This window comes from Narcine bancroftii, chromosome 5, assembly GCF_036971445.1.
Source record: "Narcine bancroftii isolate sNarBan1 chromosome 5, sNarBan1.hap1, whole genome shotgun sequence".
Classification (NCBI taxonomy): Eukaryota; Metazoa; Chordata; class Chondrichthyes; order Torpediniformes; family Narcinidae; genus Narcine; species Narcine bancroftii.
The window spans coordinates 114,337,157-114,356,381 of NC_091473.1; the positions used below are offsets into that span (position 1 = coordinate 114,337,157).

The following is a 19,225-nucleotide window of genomic DNA, read 5'->3' on the forward strand; positions in this document are numbered from 1 at the left end:
AACTCGCTCCTGTTCATGCTACTGACCCACAAATGCAATGTCAGGTCCAATTCCAACAGATCTGACATCATCAGCAATAATGAGTCGCACTGCAGAGAAGAGGGGGGATAATTCCATTAAATGGTGCAAGAATAACCTGACTCTCAACGTGGGCAAGACAAGGGAGATGATCGTAGACTTCAGGACTACACTAGCTCAGCAGTGGAGTGAGTAAATAACATCAAGTTCCTTGGAATCCATTTAACAAGTGACCTATCCTGGACACACAACATATCTTCACTTGTCAGGAAGTCGTAACGGCACTTCTTGAGAAGATCAAAGCGGCCAAGGCTACCAGCCACCATACTGTCAACTTTCTACAGGAGCTCCATCACAGTTTGGTACAGTTGCTGCAGAGAAATGGATCGGAGCTTAATCCACAGGAATGTGAGAGCAGCAGAGAGGATCACTGGGGTCTCCTTCTCCCCCATCGATGTGATATTATGGGATATAGGTCTGAAGAGGTCATGCAAAATCACTGAGAAACCCTACCATCCTGCACACAGGATCTTTCAGCTACTCCCATCGGGAATGAGATACAGAAGTCTCAGTGACATAACCATCAGACTGAGAAACGGCTTCTTCCTACAGGCAATGAGACTGTTGAGAGATTGAACAAACTGCTCATATTAACCCTCCAAGATCTAGTATTCATTAAACAATATGTGTCTATGTACTACATATGTATCACTTGTCTGGTATCTTGCCTGATTATGTGTTTGCATGTTTTTGCACCGGAGAACACGGTTTCATTATGTTGTACTTGCACAATCAGATGATAATGGAATGCCCAACAATTCACAAAATCTACTCCAATAACACCTCCTTTCTCTTGTAAACAAAGGATGACATTCATTGCATCAAAATTCATTCCAACAATTATGTCACTTAATTCCTGCCATTGTCAGATAATTAATAATAAATAGCATACAGATGCAATGAAAGTCTCGCCTCCTGAAGCTTCCCAAGTACATAAAACACACAAATAAGAATGTTTAATTAACTCACAAGACATCAAAAAAAGGAAACAATAAATATAAAAGGAAGAGAAAATTAGATAGAAGGATAAATATTCACAGTTGAACAGTTTATTATTTTGTTCAAGTTCCAAGAATTAATTTACTGAAACACATTTCAAGTATTATAGTCGTTTGAGAATGGGTCCATCGACAACTTACACAGACTTGTGAACAATGCTTAGAGAACAAAAACAAAAAATAACATCCCCCACCCCCCCCACCCCATGCAAGCAAGCAAGTAGAATAAAATCTCAAATTCCAGTATATTAACCAAGCATGAAAAATTGAACATTGATTTTTACATTTTTTGTGATCATTTGAAAGGCAAAGCTGATGTTTCTATTCAAACTATGTGAAGGCATGATCAAGCTTTTGTCACAGATAAAACCACTCCATCTAGTGTTGATGTCTCCCTGTTTGACGAAAACATTGATTTGGAGACTAACCTTGCTTTACCTTTGCCTGCTAAGTTTCACTCTTCATTTAGCTGAAAGATTTAACTTTAGAGCCAGTTTTCAATTAGATGTTTTTGATTTCAATAGAATGCACTTGGGCTCCAAATAACACAGAGATACTTGAAATAAGAAAATAAAAAGAATAATGTGCAAAATGGATATTAAAACATAAAACCCTCCAAAAGGTAATGGCACCGCCCAGGACATCACAGGCAAAACTCTCCCCACTATCAAGAACATCTAAAGAGAATGAAAACACAAGAAATAGGAGCAGGAGTAGGCCATCTGGCCCATCAAGCCTACACCACCATTCAATAAGATCATGGCTGATCTGATCATTGACTAAACTCCACCTACCTGCTTTTTCCCTGTATCCACAAATTCCTTTCTTTACATAAAAATCTATCTAACTGAACCTTCAATATGCCTAATGAAGTAGCCTCAACTGCTTCCCTGGGCAGAGAATTCCAAAGATTCACTACTCTCTGGGAAAAACCGTTTTTCCTCATCCCTGTCCTAAATTTACTTCCCTGAATCTTAAGGCTGTGTCCCCTAGTTCTGGTCTCATTTACCAGTGAAAACAATTTTCCTGCTTCTATCTTCTCTATCCCTTTTATAATTTTATATGTTTCTAGAAGGTCTCCTCTCATTCTTATGAATTTGAATGAGTATAAACCCAGGCGATTTAGTCTCTCCTCGTAAGTCAACCTAGTGAACCTCCTCTGGACTGCTTCCAAGGCCAGTATATCCTTCCTCAAGTATGGAGAACAGAACTGCACACAGTACTCCTGGTGTGGCTTCACCAGTAACTTGTACAATTGCAGCATGACCTCCCTATCCTTGAATTCAATTCCTCTAGCGATGAAGGCCAACATTCCATTTGCTTTCTTAATAACCTGTTGTACCTCCAACCCAACTTTTCGCAATTCACGCACAAATACTCCCAAGTCTTTTTGGACAACAGCATGCTGCAGTCATTCACCATTTAAATAATAATCCGCTCTTCTATTTTTCCTGCCAAAGTGGATAACTTCGCATTTACTAGCATTGTACTCCATCTGCCAGATCTTTGTCCACTCACCTAACTTAACTTTTACCCTTCTGCAGCCTCTCTAAATCCTCTGTACAATTTGCTTTTCCACTCAATTTAGAATTATCCACAAACTAGGCTACACGACACTCTGACCCCTCTACCAAATCATCAATGTAAATGATGAACACCTGTGGGCCCACCACCAATCCCTGCAGCCCCCCGCTTACCACTGTGTGCCAATCAGAAAAAACAGCCATTTATCTCGACTCTCTGTCTTATATCAGTTAACCAATCTTCAATCCGTGCCAATATATTTCTGCCGACTCCATTCATCTGTAACATTGATAATTCTCTTGTGCAGCATCTTATCTCTGGAAATCCAAATATACATCAACCTGTTCCCTTCTATCTAGCACACTCATTATATCCTCAAAGAGTGCACAAGGGAGTCACGGAGGGAGCGGTCCCTACAAAAGGCTGAGAGGGGAGGAGAAGGAAAAATGTGTCTGGTGGTGGGGTCCTGTAGTAAGTACCGGAAATTCTGGCGGATAATGTGTTGGATGCAGAGGCTGGTGGGGTGGTAGGTGAGGCCGAGGGGGATTCTGTGTTTATTGTCTCTGGGGGCGGGTGGGTTGGGGAAATGAGCAGGGAATGGAGGAGATGCAGGTGAGGACCGAGTTAATAGTGGTGGAGGGGAAGTCACATCTGTGGAAGTAGGCAGACATTTCAGAGGTTCAGGACTGGAAGATCTCACCTTGGGAGCAGATGCGGCGGAGACGGAGAAATTGAGAGAAGGGGATGGAGTCCTTGCAGGGGACAGGGTGTGAGGACGTGTAGTCCAGGTAGTTGTGGGAGTTAGAGGGTTTGTAATGAATGTCAGGGGAGAGTCTGTCTCCTGAGGGAGTCAGAAAGATCCAGAAAAGGGAGAGTGTGATCAGAGATGAACCAGATGAGTTTGACGTCAGGTTGGAAATTGGCCACGAAATTGATGAAATTGACGAACTCATCACAGGTGCATGAGGCCGCCCCGATGTAGTTGTCAATGTACCGAAGGAAGAGTTGGGGGGGGGGTCTTGCTTGTGTAGGTTTGTAGCTTGTTTTGCTCCACAAAACCCATTTTCCCTGGTAATGCTACCCATTGCATATTTTCCAGTCCGTGTGCTGTGAACTTCTCCTTCTCGGTGTCCCTTTCTTAGCCAGGAGACCCGGCACTCCATCTGACCACCTCTCAAAAAGGGCGCAGCAAGGGACACACACAGACAACAGTGAGTCCACACACACGATTATCTTCCCAGGGCATTACAAAACCTTCTCCCTTCTTGGTGCACCTTTTCCAACAAGGAGACTTGACACTCCACCTAACCACAGGCCACTCTGCCTGACCGTAGGCCGCTCCGCCTGACCACACAAAAACAACAGGGAGTGTGCACGCATGTGATGGTTACAAGGAATTATTACATTGGTTAAATGTGTGCAAAATCATCACCCTCGCATGGGTCCAGTTGAAACTCCTTGAACCCTGCTTGTAGCACCAAATGTGTTAAAGAATGCGTTTGATGGGCTCAAAAAGAATCAAGGCTGGACCTGTGTTATCAACAAACAGTGAGCTTTATTTGTGCACAAGGGAATTCACAAAAGGGCTTACACTCACATAGACTAACATACACAGAACACAGGCACAAGGGTTAAACTTCATCAGCACCCACCATCCACAGGCAGGGAATGTCTCATTTTTAACGAGTACATACACATGAATCTGATCTCCAGTGTCGCTGCTGCTCGGGATCTGGGAAGAGCCCATTTTAAGTCGGCCCTTCGGAGCTGCCCGTAGCTCGCAGCCTGGAGTTCAGCAATGGTCACAACTAACAAAAAAAATATACAGCAATAATACACAAACAACTACACATCGAGCATGAATAAATTACTGCTAAAAATTCTCAACTCCCGATTGAGAACATGAGGGTTAAACACACAGTACCATCAACCCTCTCTATCTCTAGCAGGCACAGCACATGAACAAACAGTAAATGAATTACAAATATCAAGTGTATCAAATGAACCTGGTCTCCACCATCTCCCACAGCTCAGTATCCAGGATGGGCCCACTGCATTGCCCTCTCCCCAACCATGGCCCACCCCAGAGCTGCCCAAGCCCTGCACCTGTTGAGTGATGGTCTCCATGCAGCAGCAGCAAACAAAGAGAGAGCAGAGACTGCACATGCTTGACTTTTTCAATGCAAGACCCATCCACGTGGCCTGCAAAGACCAATCATCCATCAGCCTCACCTGTGGGCAGATCTAACCCTCGATTGGCAAGAGAGATGAATTCCAACTAAGCTCCAGCCAGAACAGTCACATGACTCCACAATCTTACCACCAGATTCCAGACAAAGAGGCCACATGACTCTCCACCATCCACACTACAGCTTGGTACAGGGAGTGCAAGAAGCAAGTTTTTCCACACAGAGAGTGGTGAGTGCATGGAATGCTAACAATGGTGGTGGTTGAAGTTACAATAGGATCTTTTAAGAGACTATTATATACCTTATGTGTTGCTGAACATGTCACCCCAAATCTAGGATTCATCTTACATGCCAAGTATAAAATCTGAACCTTAAAAATGAAGTCTCAGTGGTCCTCAACGGTGTTCATCCATCGAGTCCAACTGCCATCAGCTCTATACAGGCTTTAAAAGGCCTGTTGAGGGAGCTGACGGTGGATTATTTAAATAAAAAGCTAATAAAATTTAAATCTTAACTGCTTTTAAAATATTGTGACAGCATCACTCCACTAGTCAGTGTTAAATGCCAGACTTGGGGTAGTCTTATACAACAAGTATAGCTCAAAACCTACATATTAAGTGGAAATTCTGGGAGTCATCTTAGACATGAGTTGTCTTATATGCAATGCATGAGATAGGTACATTGAACAAATAAAGGAGCAGAATTTTGCAGTAGGGAAATTTTGGGCAGTTCATTAGATCGGCACAACACAAAAGGCTTAAGAGCCTGTACTGTACTGTAGCTTTTTATGCTCTTACATGTGTGCACTATGGTAGGGGATAGTGGAGCATATTGAAGAGAAAAATTATCCTGAATTCCATCCTCTTATGTTGATCCTTTTTGAAAGTTATGAATATTGCCCTTAGGATCATTGTCAATGTCTTCAAGAGGCTGCAGATGTGAAAGGAAACTACGTGCAAGGTATCACTGCAAAACAAATACCACAAAAGGCAAAATCTCCAACAATTCACTTCCTGATTTAATGATTCCTCTGGATCAGAAGCTGGTTGACATTTATCATGTGGTTAAAAGTGTACCATAGCCATCATCAAGATCATCTACAATGGATACCTAAATAAAGGACATTTATTTGCATGCCATAAATTACACAGCAAATTTCTCTTGTGTGTTTTGTGGGCAATTATTCTATCATTTGGTGTAAATTGGGTGGCACGGACTTGTGGGCCGAAATGACCTGTTACTGTGCTGTAAGACTAAATGATTTAAAATTTAAATTATTATTTTTGTAATTTGAGCATTAATATTGACATTTGTAACTCATCAATTGTCATTTAATTTCAGCAAATTTTGGACTTCAATATTAACAAAAACAGGTTTCATTACAATTACATGTGATCCCAAATTTAAAAGACGAATGCATGCAATTATCCTGTTTATTAGTAATTAGACCCTTTTATCATAAACTATGCAGCTCTGTTATATGAAGTCTCCAAGTTTCACATTCATCTATTCATCAAGTTATTTTAACTTGTGTTAAGTTGCCATATTTAAAATTTAAGCCCACTTAAACATTTAATTTATTGGAAAGAAAATTGATCCATGGGTGAAAGGAACTGTGTGGTTCACTTGCAGTACCCTGAGAATGCACTGACATCTAATTCATAGGAATGCTCAATTCTGACCCTGGATATAAAATGTGAAAAACAAATTTGCTGCATATAACCTCAAACATAGCATTTAATACTTGACTACATATTTTCAATATGAAAGTACATATCTCAAATTATTTCTTTTAAAAAGTATAAAACTGCATGGTAACTATTTTTATTACAAAACAGGCCAAAATTTTCAAAAGGGTTAAGAATTTACCACAGGTTAAGGATTTACTGAGGTGCATGTTGAGAGATTATTATGCTATCATGTGTTTTGTTTCTGAAGGGGAATTAAAAATTAATGACCCCACTAACAGAAAAGCTCGACTTTTAAGAAATTTAAGCCTTAAGTTTGTATTATAAATAAAACAAATCTATTTTAATTCCCCAGTTGAATTTTTGACATTGAATTTTGATATTTTTTTTCCTTCTTGAATTTATTTTCTAACATCTTAGTTGCTAAGAGAAAATATGTATGCTCTTTGAAATTCTCGGTGCTAATTCAGTTTTCTGCCCCTTGATGCATGCAACTGTTTGCTCTTTAATATTATTTCCCTTCTATGCCCCAACCCACCTTCACATTACCTCGTACAATCGAGTTTTCCCTCCTAGAAATGTGACATCATTGATGCTCTCATGAAAAAAGTTGATTACTAACTTCTCCAACTTCCATTTCCTGTGGAAATTTGTTATAATTTTCCTCCTCTCTCCCTCCAACTTCATGAACACTTTTTTCCTGAAACAACTAATTTCTGTCCATGTAATTAAGTCTCCAACCTGCCACAGTACGGAAATATTTTAAACTATCACGATCCCTATCCCATATGATTGGGAGAAAAGTAATCTACTGCTTTTCATCCTTCTTGCCCAGTGGTCTTTGACAAGGGTAAAACTGTAGTCACCCAGCTGGATTGACTTAACTGGCCTGGTTCTATCCATTTTTATTTTTATTTTCAGTATCTCTCACCCCTCAGAAAAATCATCCAGTATGCTTCCATCTGAATACCATTATCACCCACTTTAATCTTTCCACCACCTCTGTTGTTCTCTCCATTGCATTTAAATTGTCTAACTACTTTTTTTGACATATAGCACTGGATCATTTTTGTCTCTAGTTATATCTTTGCAAATAATAATGACTGAATCCACTGACATTCAATTCACAATTTCCCAACTGCCAATCCCCAACTCTGCTAAAATTGTCTGCAATATTTGTGCCATATTTGACTCCAAGATGTGCCTTGATCTCTCAAAGCCTGCCTATTTCTATAACCTTGAGTGTCAGACACTCCCCATCTTCACTTTTATTGAAGTCCTCCTCCAAGCTTTGGATATCTGCAGATTTTAGAATTCCATTGCAATCGTAATTTATTCTTTTATTACTCTGTAAACTTGATGCAATTTAAAACTTGACAACTGATGGGCCAACTCAGTGCATTTTATTCATCCAATGCTTCTTTGCCATTAAAATTGTTTGTTCAATTAATGACTCCATTTTAAAATTCTAATTATTTATTTCAAATCCTTTCATTACCTTAACCCGCCACATTTTAACCAGTCTAATTATTTGGAAAGATACTTGCAATGAATTGCAATTTCCATTTCTTGATCATCCCATGACATTGGTAGAAGTGCTTCTGGTGTCAAGTGATGGCCTATCCACTTCACACCCCCCGCTCCCCCAATCTCTTCACATCTCTATCTTTAAGACATTTCTTGTACTCTTTTTGGATTTAAATTCTGACATTTTTCTGACATGTGAGCAAATGGAAATTTAAAAATTGCAGATATCAAAATCTGAATTATAAAAACACAAAAAGATGTAAACGCTGGTCAGATCAGCCAAAATCTGCAGGAAGAGAAAGCAAGTTAGCATTCCAACTGAAAGACCATTGGCCAGAAGTAAAAACAAGGATCCCAACCTGAAATATTAACTGCCCATTTTTCTTCAAGAACATTGCCTGACCCTCCAGCCTCTTTTGTTCACTCAAGATTCCAGCATCTGCACTTATTATGTTTCTCTGAGGAAAACAGAAAGCAGAGGGAATATCTCTGATGGAATGAACCCAAAATCACTGTGGTTTTGCTATCTTCAAATATGCTTACTCTATTGCCCTGGTGTATGACCTGTCCACTAACTAGAGGCTCAATCATAAACATTACAGTACAAGCCCCTCGGCCAACAATATTTTGTCGATCAACATAATCCTACTCAACAATCTAAACTTTCCGTATCTCACACCCATTGCCCTCTATTTTTCTTGCATCCCACGAGTCTTTAAAATGTCCCTATTGTACCAGCTTCCACCACCACCCCCAGCAATGCATTGTAGGCATCCACTACTCTCTGTGTTAAAAAAAAATTACCCCTAATATCTCTTCTAAATTTCTGCCTATCACTTTATACAGATGACTTCTGGTAGTTTAATTCAAGTTCTAATTTATTTGTCATCTGATTGCACAGCACAACTTGACGAAACAGCAATCTCTGGTCCTTGGTGCAATTACACTGCGAACACAGAAACAGACATGATACATATACAGACAAACAATACACATGCACAGTACTTGCATACAAATATTTAAATACATAATTATTATTGTTAAATAAACAGGCAAGTCACAGAGGGTTTGTACGATCAGTTCATCTGTTCTTCAGCAGCCTCATTGCCCCTGGGAAGAAGCAGTTTCTCAGCCTGTTGGTTCTGGTTCTGAATCTCCTGTATATCTTTCCCAACAGGAGTGGCTTAAAGATGCTGTGTGTCGGGTGGTAGGGGTCTCCACATGTGCGATCCCTCTTTAGATGATTCCAGGTGGGGAAAAGGGGAGGAAGGGAGATCCCAGTGATCCTTCCTGCCCCTCTTCTGGTTCCGAGGATTAACCTCCAATCTGATGCTCTACAGCAGTGGTTTTCAAACTGCCCCCTAAACTCACATTCCACCTTAAGCAATCCCTATGCCATAAGTGCTCTGTGATTAGTAGGGGGTTGCTTAAGGTGGTATGGAGAGGGAAGGTTGAGAACCACTGCTCTAGACCAATTGTTACTGAAATATTTTGCTTGAGAAAATTTGTCATTGGCCCATTTCCTTTGGAGTTGTGAAACCATGCACATAAGAAGTCAATTAGGTACGATTAAAACAGTGGTTTTCAAACTTTTTCTTTCCACCCACATACCACCTTAAGCAATCCTTTACTAATCACAGAGAACATATGGTATAGGGAGTACATAAGGTGGAACATAAGTTTAGGGGGGCAGTTCGAAAACCACTGCTCTATAGCAAATGTACCACACTGTGATACAAACAGAAAGGACACTCTTGATAGAACTCCTGTAAACATTTTTTTAAAATTTAGTCATACAGTATGGTACAGGCCATTTCAGCCCATGAGCTCGTGCTGCCCAATTACACCCAATTAACCTACAACCCCGGTAAGTTTTGAACAGTGGGAGGAAACTGGAGTCCCCAGTGAAAACCCATGCAGACACGGGTAGAATATGCAAACTTCAGACAGCGTGGGATTCGAACCCCAGCCCCAATCGCTGATGTTGTAACTATGTCGAACTAACCGCTATTCCACCCGTGCCGCCCAGAATTTGACATGATAGTGGCCAGAAGCCTTGCCTCCCTCGTTCTTCTCAGGAAGTGCAGTAATTGTTGTGCCTTCCTAACAAATGAGGAGATTTCTTATGTCCAGGCTAGGTCACTTCTTAAGGGGACTCCAAGGAACTTGGTGCTCTCTGCTCTTTCCACTACTGGACTAATAATGTGTAGTGGAGGGTAATCCATCCAGCCTTCCCAGTCCAGAATCATCTTTTTTTGTCACATCTGCAAATGACAACGACTGTTAGAGCTGGATCTAACACTGCAGTTATGGGTCAGTAGCATGAACAAGAGTGGGCTATGCTCACAGCCTGAGGTGCATCAATGCTTAGTGTGTCAGTGCTCAATGTTCTGCTGCCAAAGGGACAAACTGTTGTTTTTTCATTTGGAAGTCCAGAATCCAGTTACAGAGAAGGATGTTAAGTCCCTGTGAGGATAGTTTCTCCATGAGCCTCTGGGATGTGATTGTATGAGCTAAAGTTAATGAACTGCAGCCTGGCAGAGAAGGTGTTATTCTCCAGGTAGCACATGATAGAGTGGAGGGACAAGTCTATAGCATCATCAGCGGAATGGATCTATCTGTAGGTGAATGTCTCTGAGAGGTGCACTTTGATCCATTCCATCACCAAGACACTCAAAGCATTTTGTAATAGCAGAGGTCAGTACCACTGTGCAATAGTGATCGAGGCTTATTACTGTCACCCTCTTTGGTACCAGGATAATGATGGCTGTCTTGAAACCCATGGGGACAAAGGACTGCTGCAGTGACATGTTGAAGATGTCCATAAGGACCCCATCAGTTGGTCTGCATATTCCCACAGAATCTGACTGGGTATGTTGTCTAGTCCCGCTATCTTTCGTGGGTTCACCTTGTCGAGTTTTCCTCACCTTTGCCGCGGTCATGCAAGGGGTCCCATCATCAAGTGGAGACAGAGATTTCTTTGGCATCAGCCTGTTCTTCTCTTTACCACTGTCATCCTAAGAAAAGGATGCTGGGTCTCCATCCTAACTGTTCCTCTCATAATCCTTCCAAGTGAAGAAGCAATTGACTTGTGCTTCTTCCTATCTACTGCATTCAATGCTCATTTAATCTTCACAAACAGTAATGATGCTCAACTCCTCACACCACCTATAGCTTAGAATTTTAAAGCTTTTATGTCTTTTTGCTTGTGTACATTATCTAATGACCCTGATTTCACAGCTTTAAAAGTTCCTTTGTTCATGTTCTCTTGCTCTAACTTTCCTTTATGTTTTTATCTAATTTTGTCTTTAATGGATCCATGCTATTTACGTCATTTTCCACAGATCAAAGCTCCCATTGTCATCACTTTCAGGCAGCACTTTTCTCCTAAATTCACTATTAATTTAAAAGTAACATTGGGTAAGGTTATTTTTGGAGCTCCCACAAAATTGGAAATTTTTCTTTGAATCTACTCTATCAAATCACTTCATAAAATTAAAGGCCAAGAAAATTTAATGCTTGTATTGCTCTATCATGTTCTACAGCATGTTTGTTGTCAGTTGACGGGAAGAATAGCATGAAATCAATAGATTGTCTATCTTAAAATTTATACAGCCAGCATTTACCTTCTAAAGAAATTGGTCTCCAGAAAAATGAAACAGCTTTTAGACTGTTTATCATCTGGTCCAAATGATTGAATAAAGTTAGAGGGCTCAGGTTTCAATTCCATAAGTTGCATTTTTTGGACAGACATCACATTTAGTTTGTTTACATGGGTCCACACCAGCCAATGGGTAAGGTCTTGATGTGGAGACTGGTGCAAAGGGTGAAGAATTTAGGTCAACACAAACCTCAGTATTTTTATGAAGTCAAGAGGAGCCATAGCAACTTCATAAAAATATATGCAAAACATTTTTGGACTCTTTTTGCAGTCAGTTTCCTTTCAAAATTGCTGGACATACTATTCAATGCCAAGATGTACAGATAAATGTGCATGAAAATTGAAACTCGGTCCTACATTTATTTAGGACCAATAACTGGGTCTACCTTTAATCAACTGTCCAAAACAAGCCATCATTTTGTTCCCTACAAAAGCTATTTTAAAGTTGACAGCACCTAAAATGTTACCATTAATGGGCCAGTATATGTCCCAATTATTGTTGAAACTATCATCACAAGGTAAACAACAAATTTGGACTTTTATACCCATTTTCCTCAGGTGCATGTCCATTATTTTTGTCATCCGAAGCTACAATTTTTCTTGTGTTACCTGAAGCAGCTCCCCTACCTCAACTTACCAAAAGAAGCAAGAAGTCTGCAGAAATTTCTACCCAGTTGTAACTTAGTCCAAAATTTCACTGTTCTACTTCAGTCTTCAGTACTCATACAAGTTTTTCATTTCCCCAACACTGGAATAATCTTTGCTTCATAATTCTCCCATTCACATTCATGATTTAAGACACCGCTCCATTGTCTTTATTTCAATAAGCCAAACACTTTTCCTCTTGATTTGCATTCAGCACTGCTTCAAATTTTAATGTGCTTTACAAGGAGATTATGGAATAAAAGTTGTCATTATTCAAATTAAGATGCTAAAGAGATAGATTTGGATGTACTGCATAGTCATCAAGGCTACTTCGGCAGCACCTCCCAAACCACATTCTCAAAGACCAAGGTCATGTGGAAAAGACTACATGCGAGCACCACCACTTACCGAATCTCCTCCAAGTGATCCTTACTTGGAAATGTATGGTCATTCTTTAATCATTACTTGGTCTTAATCCTGGAATTCTCTAGCTAGCATTCCCCACCTCACTGACAAAAGACAAAGGAGGAAAAACCCACACCCAACCCCAACCAACCAATTTTCCCTTGCAACTGCTGCAACCGTGCCTGCCTGTCCCACATCGGACTTGTCAGTCACCAACGAGCCTGCAGCAGACGTGGACATACCCCTCCATAAATCTTCGTCTGCGAAGCCAAGTCAAAGAAAGAAAGAAAGAATTTTGGGAGTAATTTCACCAGAACTACAATCGATCTTGAGGGCAATAAGAGATGGGTAATTAATGTTGCTCTTACTAATGAAGCCATGTTTCATAAATTAATTAAAAAGTATAAAGTCCACAATAATGGAGGACGTATTCTGGTAAAGGAGGTAACAAAGAACTATTTCAAAAAAATCCCCTAACAATCTATTATTATAAATTCTAAATGCTTACATCGTTTTTAAATCCCAATCTCCACATGTTACAAATATGGAATTGACTTTGAGATCCAGCAATCCTTTTTCTCTCATCCAGTCATCAACCATCTGTTTTTAAAAAAAAACACAAAAAGCAAAAAGATGAAAATAAAATCAAGTGCAGTTACAAGGTATAAATGCAGTCACTAAATTTTAATTAATATTTGTATGCAATCAGAGTCATGGAGCACAGAAACAGGCCCTTGCCCAAGCCATTCATTCATCTATAGATCTAGCAAAAACCTATTTCACTTCAAAATGGGTAATTTAGTCCAACTGCTCTATCCCAGTGTAATTACTTCAATACAACTCTTTCATATTCTCTTAAAATGCCCCAATACTATCCTCTTCAACCATTCCATGGGACAAAGTTATACAATTATACCCTCTCCATGTAAAAATTTCTCCAAAGTATTTTACACTTTATTTTAATATTTAATTGGTATTTAAGACATTCTTATTCTTCTAATAAAAGCAGAATAGAGAAATAGATTGTTTCATAACATCTTGAATCAAGTTGAGAAAGCTAACAATACAAGGAAGCAGAAATATTTAAGATGGGAATTCTAACAAGTGAAACTAACCATCAAACAGCAAAAGTGAGAGAGCTAGGCACAAATAGTTAGAGGGAAACAGCATTTTGAATTTCAGACTGGAAGGTGGTGATACAAATTCAGCAAGTTTATAAAATTATATTGGGCTGAAAATCTGTAAAAGTCAGTTAAACAAGAGTGGATTGGAACTGTAGAAGATCCAGATCTTAAAAGGCCAGATACGGCCAGTCATGTTAGCTTCAGAACATCCTCCACAAGAAGTAATAGATGAACTTTCAGCAAATGAAAATAGTTTGGTCTTTCTGAAGGAAATGAAAGAAAAATTCAGCTGGAAATCAAAGAAAAAAAGCAATTTAAGGTAGGCAGAATGCACTTTGAACAGACCTTTGGCCTTCTCAATGGAAGCAACATAATGAATATAGCATTAAGGAATGGTACAGAAATAATGCTGAATGTCAGCAGCATAAATAGTTCAAAAACGTTCATATTTTCTTATGACCTCAGAGGAGGCTATTTGGCCCATTGAGTCCATGTTGACTCTCTGAGAATTTCCATCACATTCATTCATCCACATTTCCTTGCAACCAATTTTCTCCAACATGCCCCACGACTCCCCTTTGATTTTCTGCTTTCCATCAATTCTTCCAGTAGCCAATATAATTACAGCACATCTTTGGGGTGTGGGTGGAAACGGAGGTGCCTGAGGGAAAGTCATGAGTATGCAAACTCCATACAGGCAGCCCTTCATGGTAAAAGTCAAATTTATGTAACAAAACCTGCATGGCATTACTGGGGCTATGCAAACCTTATCTCTTTTATTTGGAATCAAGAAGCATGATGGGAAAGGGCAAACAAAAGATGCCTGGGCAAATCCAGACGTTAACAGTGCAAAAAGAATGAAATCCTACCACCTGAGAAGGCTTGGCTACAAGAGGAGAGCTAAAATGAATAAAAAGGACAAGAAGAGAACAGGTTAAAGGGATTAAAAAAAATGATGAAGGATTGTGTGATCAATCTCAAAGGTTACATTGAAAGCAAAACTATTGAAAGGAATAAGGCAGAAGTCTGCCATGGCTAGTCAAAACAATAATTATAACTTCTTAAAAACATCAATGGAGGGATTCAAATTTAACAGGCCACAAAATATGCAACTTTTTTTAAAAAAGGGAAAATGAGGTTCATTAGCTCATAACAACAAAGAAGTCTGATATGAATTTTTAGGGGCGTGATCATATTTTTGAAAGCAAGTGGGAGGCTAAACCAAGAAGGAGGAATCACAAAGAACTTTAGCTAGCAGGGCTAGGAAAGGAATTTGGATGATCAACATTTAACTGGGAAAGGAATGGAAGAGTACAAAGTTTGCTTCAGGTACATCAAGAAAAATGCAAAAAGCTGTGGAAAATGAAGATTCAGGACAGGATGGATGTTGGACAACAAGGAAGAGGAAGTTGAAAGGATGGTGTCAATGTTCCTGACAATAAAGTCCATAAGTTCTTCATTGGCATTAACATGAAAAGGGAGAAAGGTTTTAAAAGATTGGTAATGGAAAAAAAGCCACCAATTGCTGTCACTTTCCAGATTTCTTGAATCTCTTATGGGACAGTGCTAGATTTGATCAGACCATGAGTGATGATAGATGGCTAAAACAGTTGTGTAATAGCTATAATGAAGTCTCTTGGATTGAGGACACAAGAAATCATGCTGAAGATCAGATCGACCCAAAATAAGGAAAATCTCTAAAGTTTGGCAATAATTAATTTGCACAAATTATCACATTGATTTTTGTTAATTTTGTGGTACAATTTTACACATTGCATAACATGAACTACCGTATATATTCCATTCGTTAAAAAAAAGTTAAATTGGTCTGCTGTGAATAGCAGATCCCAAATGGCTTTAACAGGTTTTGCTTTACCATGCTGAATTACAGAAGTTTTCAATATGGCTTTTTATTAGTTTTATTTATATTATATTTTATAAAGAATTGATTGAACAAAATTATAGCCAGATTTGTAATGTGAAACTGTCAGTGTTTGTCACCATTAAACCTTGAAACTAACACTGACTTCTGGACAATACATCGATGGTCAAACACAACTTCTTGACAGGCCAGACTGAAGTCTTCTCCACCTCACTCTTTGGAGATCATTGACCTGACAAATGATCTTCCAGTTTTTACAAGTACATCTGATTTAATATATAAAGCTTGAAATGGCATGTTTGTTCCATTAATCTATAATTATTACAAAACAATCTACCTGCAAATAAAAAGAAATAAATGGACTTGTGCAAATTGTTCTTCTCTTTTGATTATTTATAATAAAATTAATTCTTTTAATCTTTTTGTGACATTTCAGCTTTCATCTGAATCTGTATGTTAAAAATCTTTCTTTTTACTTCTTGATTTGGTACATTTAAGAATTCTTCGCTGAGAGTGGCTCAGCTTAATAATATCATTTGTGTTGGACCCCATTAACCATCTGGAACTGCCAGCAATCCATTTTTAGAAAGGGGAAACTCGTGCCAGCAATCAGCAGATCTTGAAGGGCAGGTTTTTTTAAGGTCAGTAGCGAATGCTATTACTTGGCTATTGAATGCAAAATTCAGGCCAAAAAAAATCAATTTTTGACATGATTTATAATTTTACTGAGATACAATGGCTATTCTGCATATTCTAATCTTCATTAATATCAGTAAATTACTGAACTTTGTGTGTTCTAATGAGGATTGTAAATCAGTGGGTAACCAAATGCCAATGAACAGGGTCTCCATAAAAATCAGATGGTTCAATAGTGGCCACACATTGTTGAGAAGCTTGCTTTGATAAGCCAACATTATTGTTAAAATCCCAAAACAAGATCAGGCACTACATATTATTTCATTTACCTGAAGGACTTCTGGCAATGTTGGCTTTCCGTCTACCATGGACTGCTCAATACCTGTGAGCTAGTAATGGAAAAAATGAAGAACCCAATTACAAACAGGTAAATTGTATTAAATTAGCATTATTATTACAAAAGTGACATATTTGACAAAAGACTGAAAACTTGATTAAAACTATTTTCTGAAATATCAAAGTAAATCAAAACTAATCACTCAGAACCAAAATTAATTTGCTTCAACTCAGTTCTCTAAATCGTAAGCATCTGATGGGACACAGATTTTGCCATAGGTGGAAAAGATGCTTGGCCAGACCTGCACTTGGTGAGATGCTCTTGCCATCATTTAACCTTTGCTTCAGTGTGATCGGAATGCTTAGAGCCAACCTGAATACTAATACTTCTCTTTGTGTTGTGAAGAACCTCAAATTCCCAGAAGTCAATGGAAATATTGCACGTACAGTCACCCAACAATGAACAGGCCCTTTGACGCAAGTTGGCATCCTGGGCGAGCGCCATTTGCCTGCATTTGGTCAGTTTCCTTCTAAGCCCTTCCTATTTACATATGGATGCTTTGAGAACACATTTGAATCTTTTCCTCTATCCAAATGATAATCACTTTCTGTGAGCTCAGAACAACTCTTTCAGAACCAAATAAGTGTAATTAGAAACTCAGTGCTGGGGATATTAGCCTGTGAGAAATTCTTGACATTGGTTCACTTATCCTGCCAGTGGATTGAAGAAAATTACAGGCAATATGTTGGAAGCATCTCTCTAGCACCTTAAGTTGTGTCGAGGGCAATGATCACTTCTGTGTTAGAAGCTGAATATCAAACCCACTGGCCTCGGGTGGTTTCCAGCTGTTAAAGATTGAGAGTCTGCCTAAATAAACCTTATTAATACACAATAGAATAGATAATATTGATGTTCACTATAGCTTCCCAGATTCTATCTTGGCCATTTGATATTCATCTTTTCTTTAATCTATTTTTGTCACACTGACATTCATTGACATTATCATTATAAAACATACATTATCACTATAAAAGCTGAGAGACCATTCATCTATCCTCTCAGATGGGATAGCAGTGAAGAGAGTTATTTATAGTTGAATCCAGTTGGAAGGCTCCCCGCACAACCAGTCATTTCTCCCACCTGTCGAGCGGTGCGGCGGATTGGCGAGCGCCTGTGATTTCCTGTCGGTGCGACGGGCATGGCAGGCTGCGCACGGCCCCAGGGCAGTGCGAGCCCCGCGCGACTGGCACCGGACGGCCCTTCCACAGCGCGAGCGCACTTCTCCCGGTCGCCACGGCCTTCAGCGCTTGCACCCGCGCGGACCCCAGGGACGGCTGGTTCAGCCCTGATCGGCAGCGCGCTGGGCCTGAGTGAGTGGGTAAGCAGGGGTGGGCAGAGGGTGTAGGTGAGGAGTAATGGGCAGGGGAAGTTATGGTGGTGCGAGGGGAGGTTAGAGGGAGGGATGAGTTGAAGGAGGAGTGGATAGGGAAGAGGTTAAAAGGGGAGGGGCAGGGCGAGTAGGGGAGGGGTGATTAGAGGGTGAGAGACGGGTAGAGGGAGGAACAGGTTGAGGGGAGAGGCAGTAGAGGGGCGTGTATAGGATGGGGTGGGTAGAGGCAGAGCGAGTGGAGTGAGGGGCGAGTAGAGGTTGGGTAAAGGACTGGTCAGGTAGAGGGATGGTGGGTCGAGGGTGAATAGAGGCCTAGAGCCTGAGGAGTGAGCAGGAAATGCTGAGTCCTGATGCAGGCCAAAATGGACACAGCCTGTGAATGCTGACTACATCTCCACAGGGACCAAATAGGTTTCCCTCAGGTCAAGCAAAGGGTGAACTTGAGCTACCTACTCCTGACCTGTAACATTATCCTCCTAAAGTTATATCCTAAAGTTTAACATTACATATGTTGAAAGAAGAGAAAACATGCAGATGTTGTTGAAAATTTTCAATAAATATTTAGTTCGGCCCTCGACTTAGTCCAAGTTTTTAATTTTGGCCCTCTGTGAATTTGAGTTTGACACCCCTGCTCTAGGGGATCAATTTTGTCCCTTTCTATCCTTTTATTCTTAATATACTTGTATCTGCCACAGTCACCTTGTGTCTTTTTGCCTTCCTGATTTCCTTCTTGAGTATTTTCTTGCATTTTCTACTCCATATACCTCAGTAGATCCTTGTTGCCTATACTTTCTATACACCTCCCTCCTCTTCTTTTTAACTAGATTAGCAATATCCCTTGAAAACCAAGGTTCCATATGCCTAGTAACTTTGCCTTTAATCCTAACAGGAACATGCAAACTCTGCACTCTGAAAATTTGGCCTTTGCCAGAAAACAACATATCCCAATCCATTCTTCCTAGATCCTTTCTCATTTCCACAAAATTTGCCTTCCTCCATTTAGAATCCCAACATGAGGACCAGACTTATCCATTTTCATAATTCTTTCTTCTTCTTTCTTTCTTTCTTTGGCTTGGCTTCGCGGACGAAGATTTATGGAGGGGGTAAATGTCCACGTCTGCTGCAGGCTCGTTGGTGACTG

The 19,225-nt window shown here is 39.8% G+C and overlaps 1 protein-coding gene across 16 annotated transcripts in view; it reads right to left on the bottom strand.

Annotated features, from left to right (window-relative positions):
* The window catches only part of LOC138763888 (ERI1 exoribonuclease 3-like), a 453,927-nt gene that overhangs the window by 345,469 nt on the left and 89,233 nt on the right, over nucleotides 1–19,225 (bottom strand). For all 16 annotated transcript variants that reach the window (XM_069938825.1, XM_069938823.1, XM_069938827.1 and 13 more), the window contains 2 exons: nucleotides 16,687–16,746; nucleotides 13,224–13,315 (listed from right to left, as the gene is read on the bottom strand). In XM_069938825.1, the coding sequence (XP_069794926.1) occupies nucleotides 13,224–13,315; nucleotides 16,687–16,746 (152 nt within the window). The remainder of the gene's footprint in view (nucleotides 1–13,223; nucleotides 13,316–16,686; nucleotides 16,747–19,225) is intronic.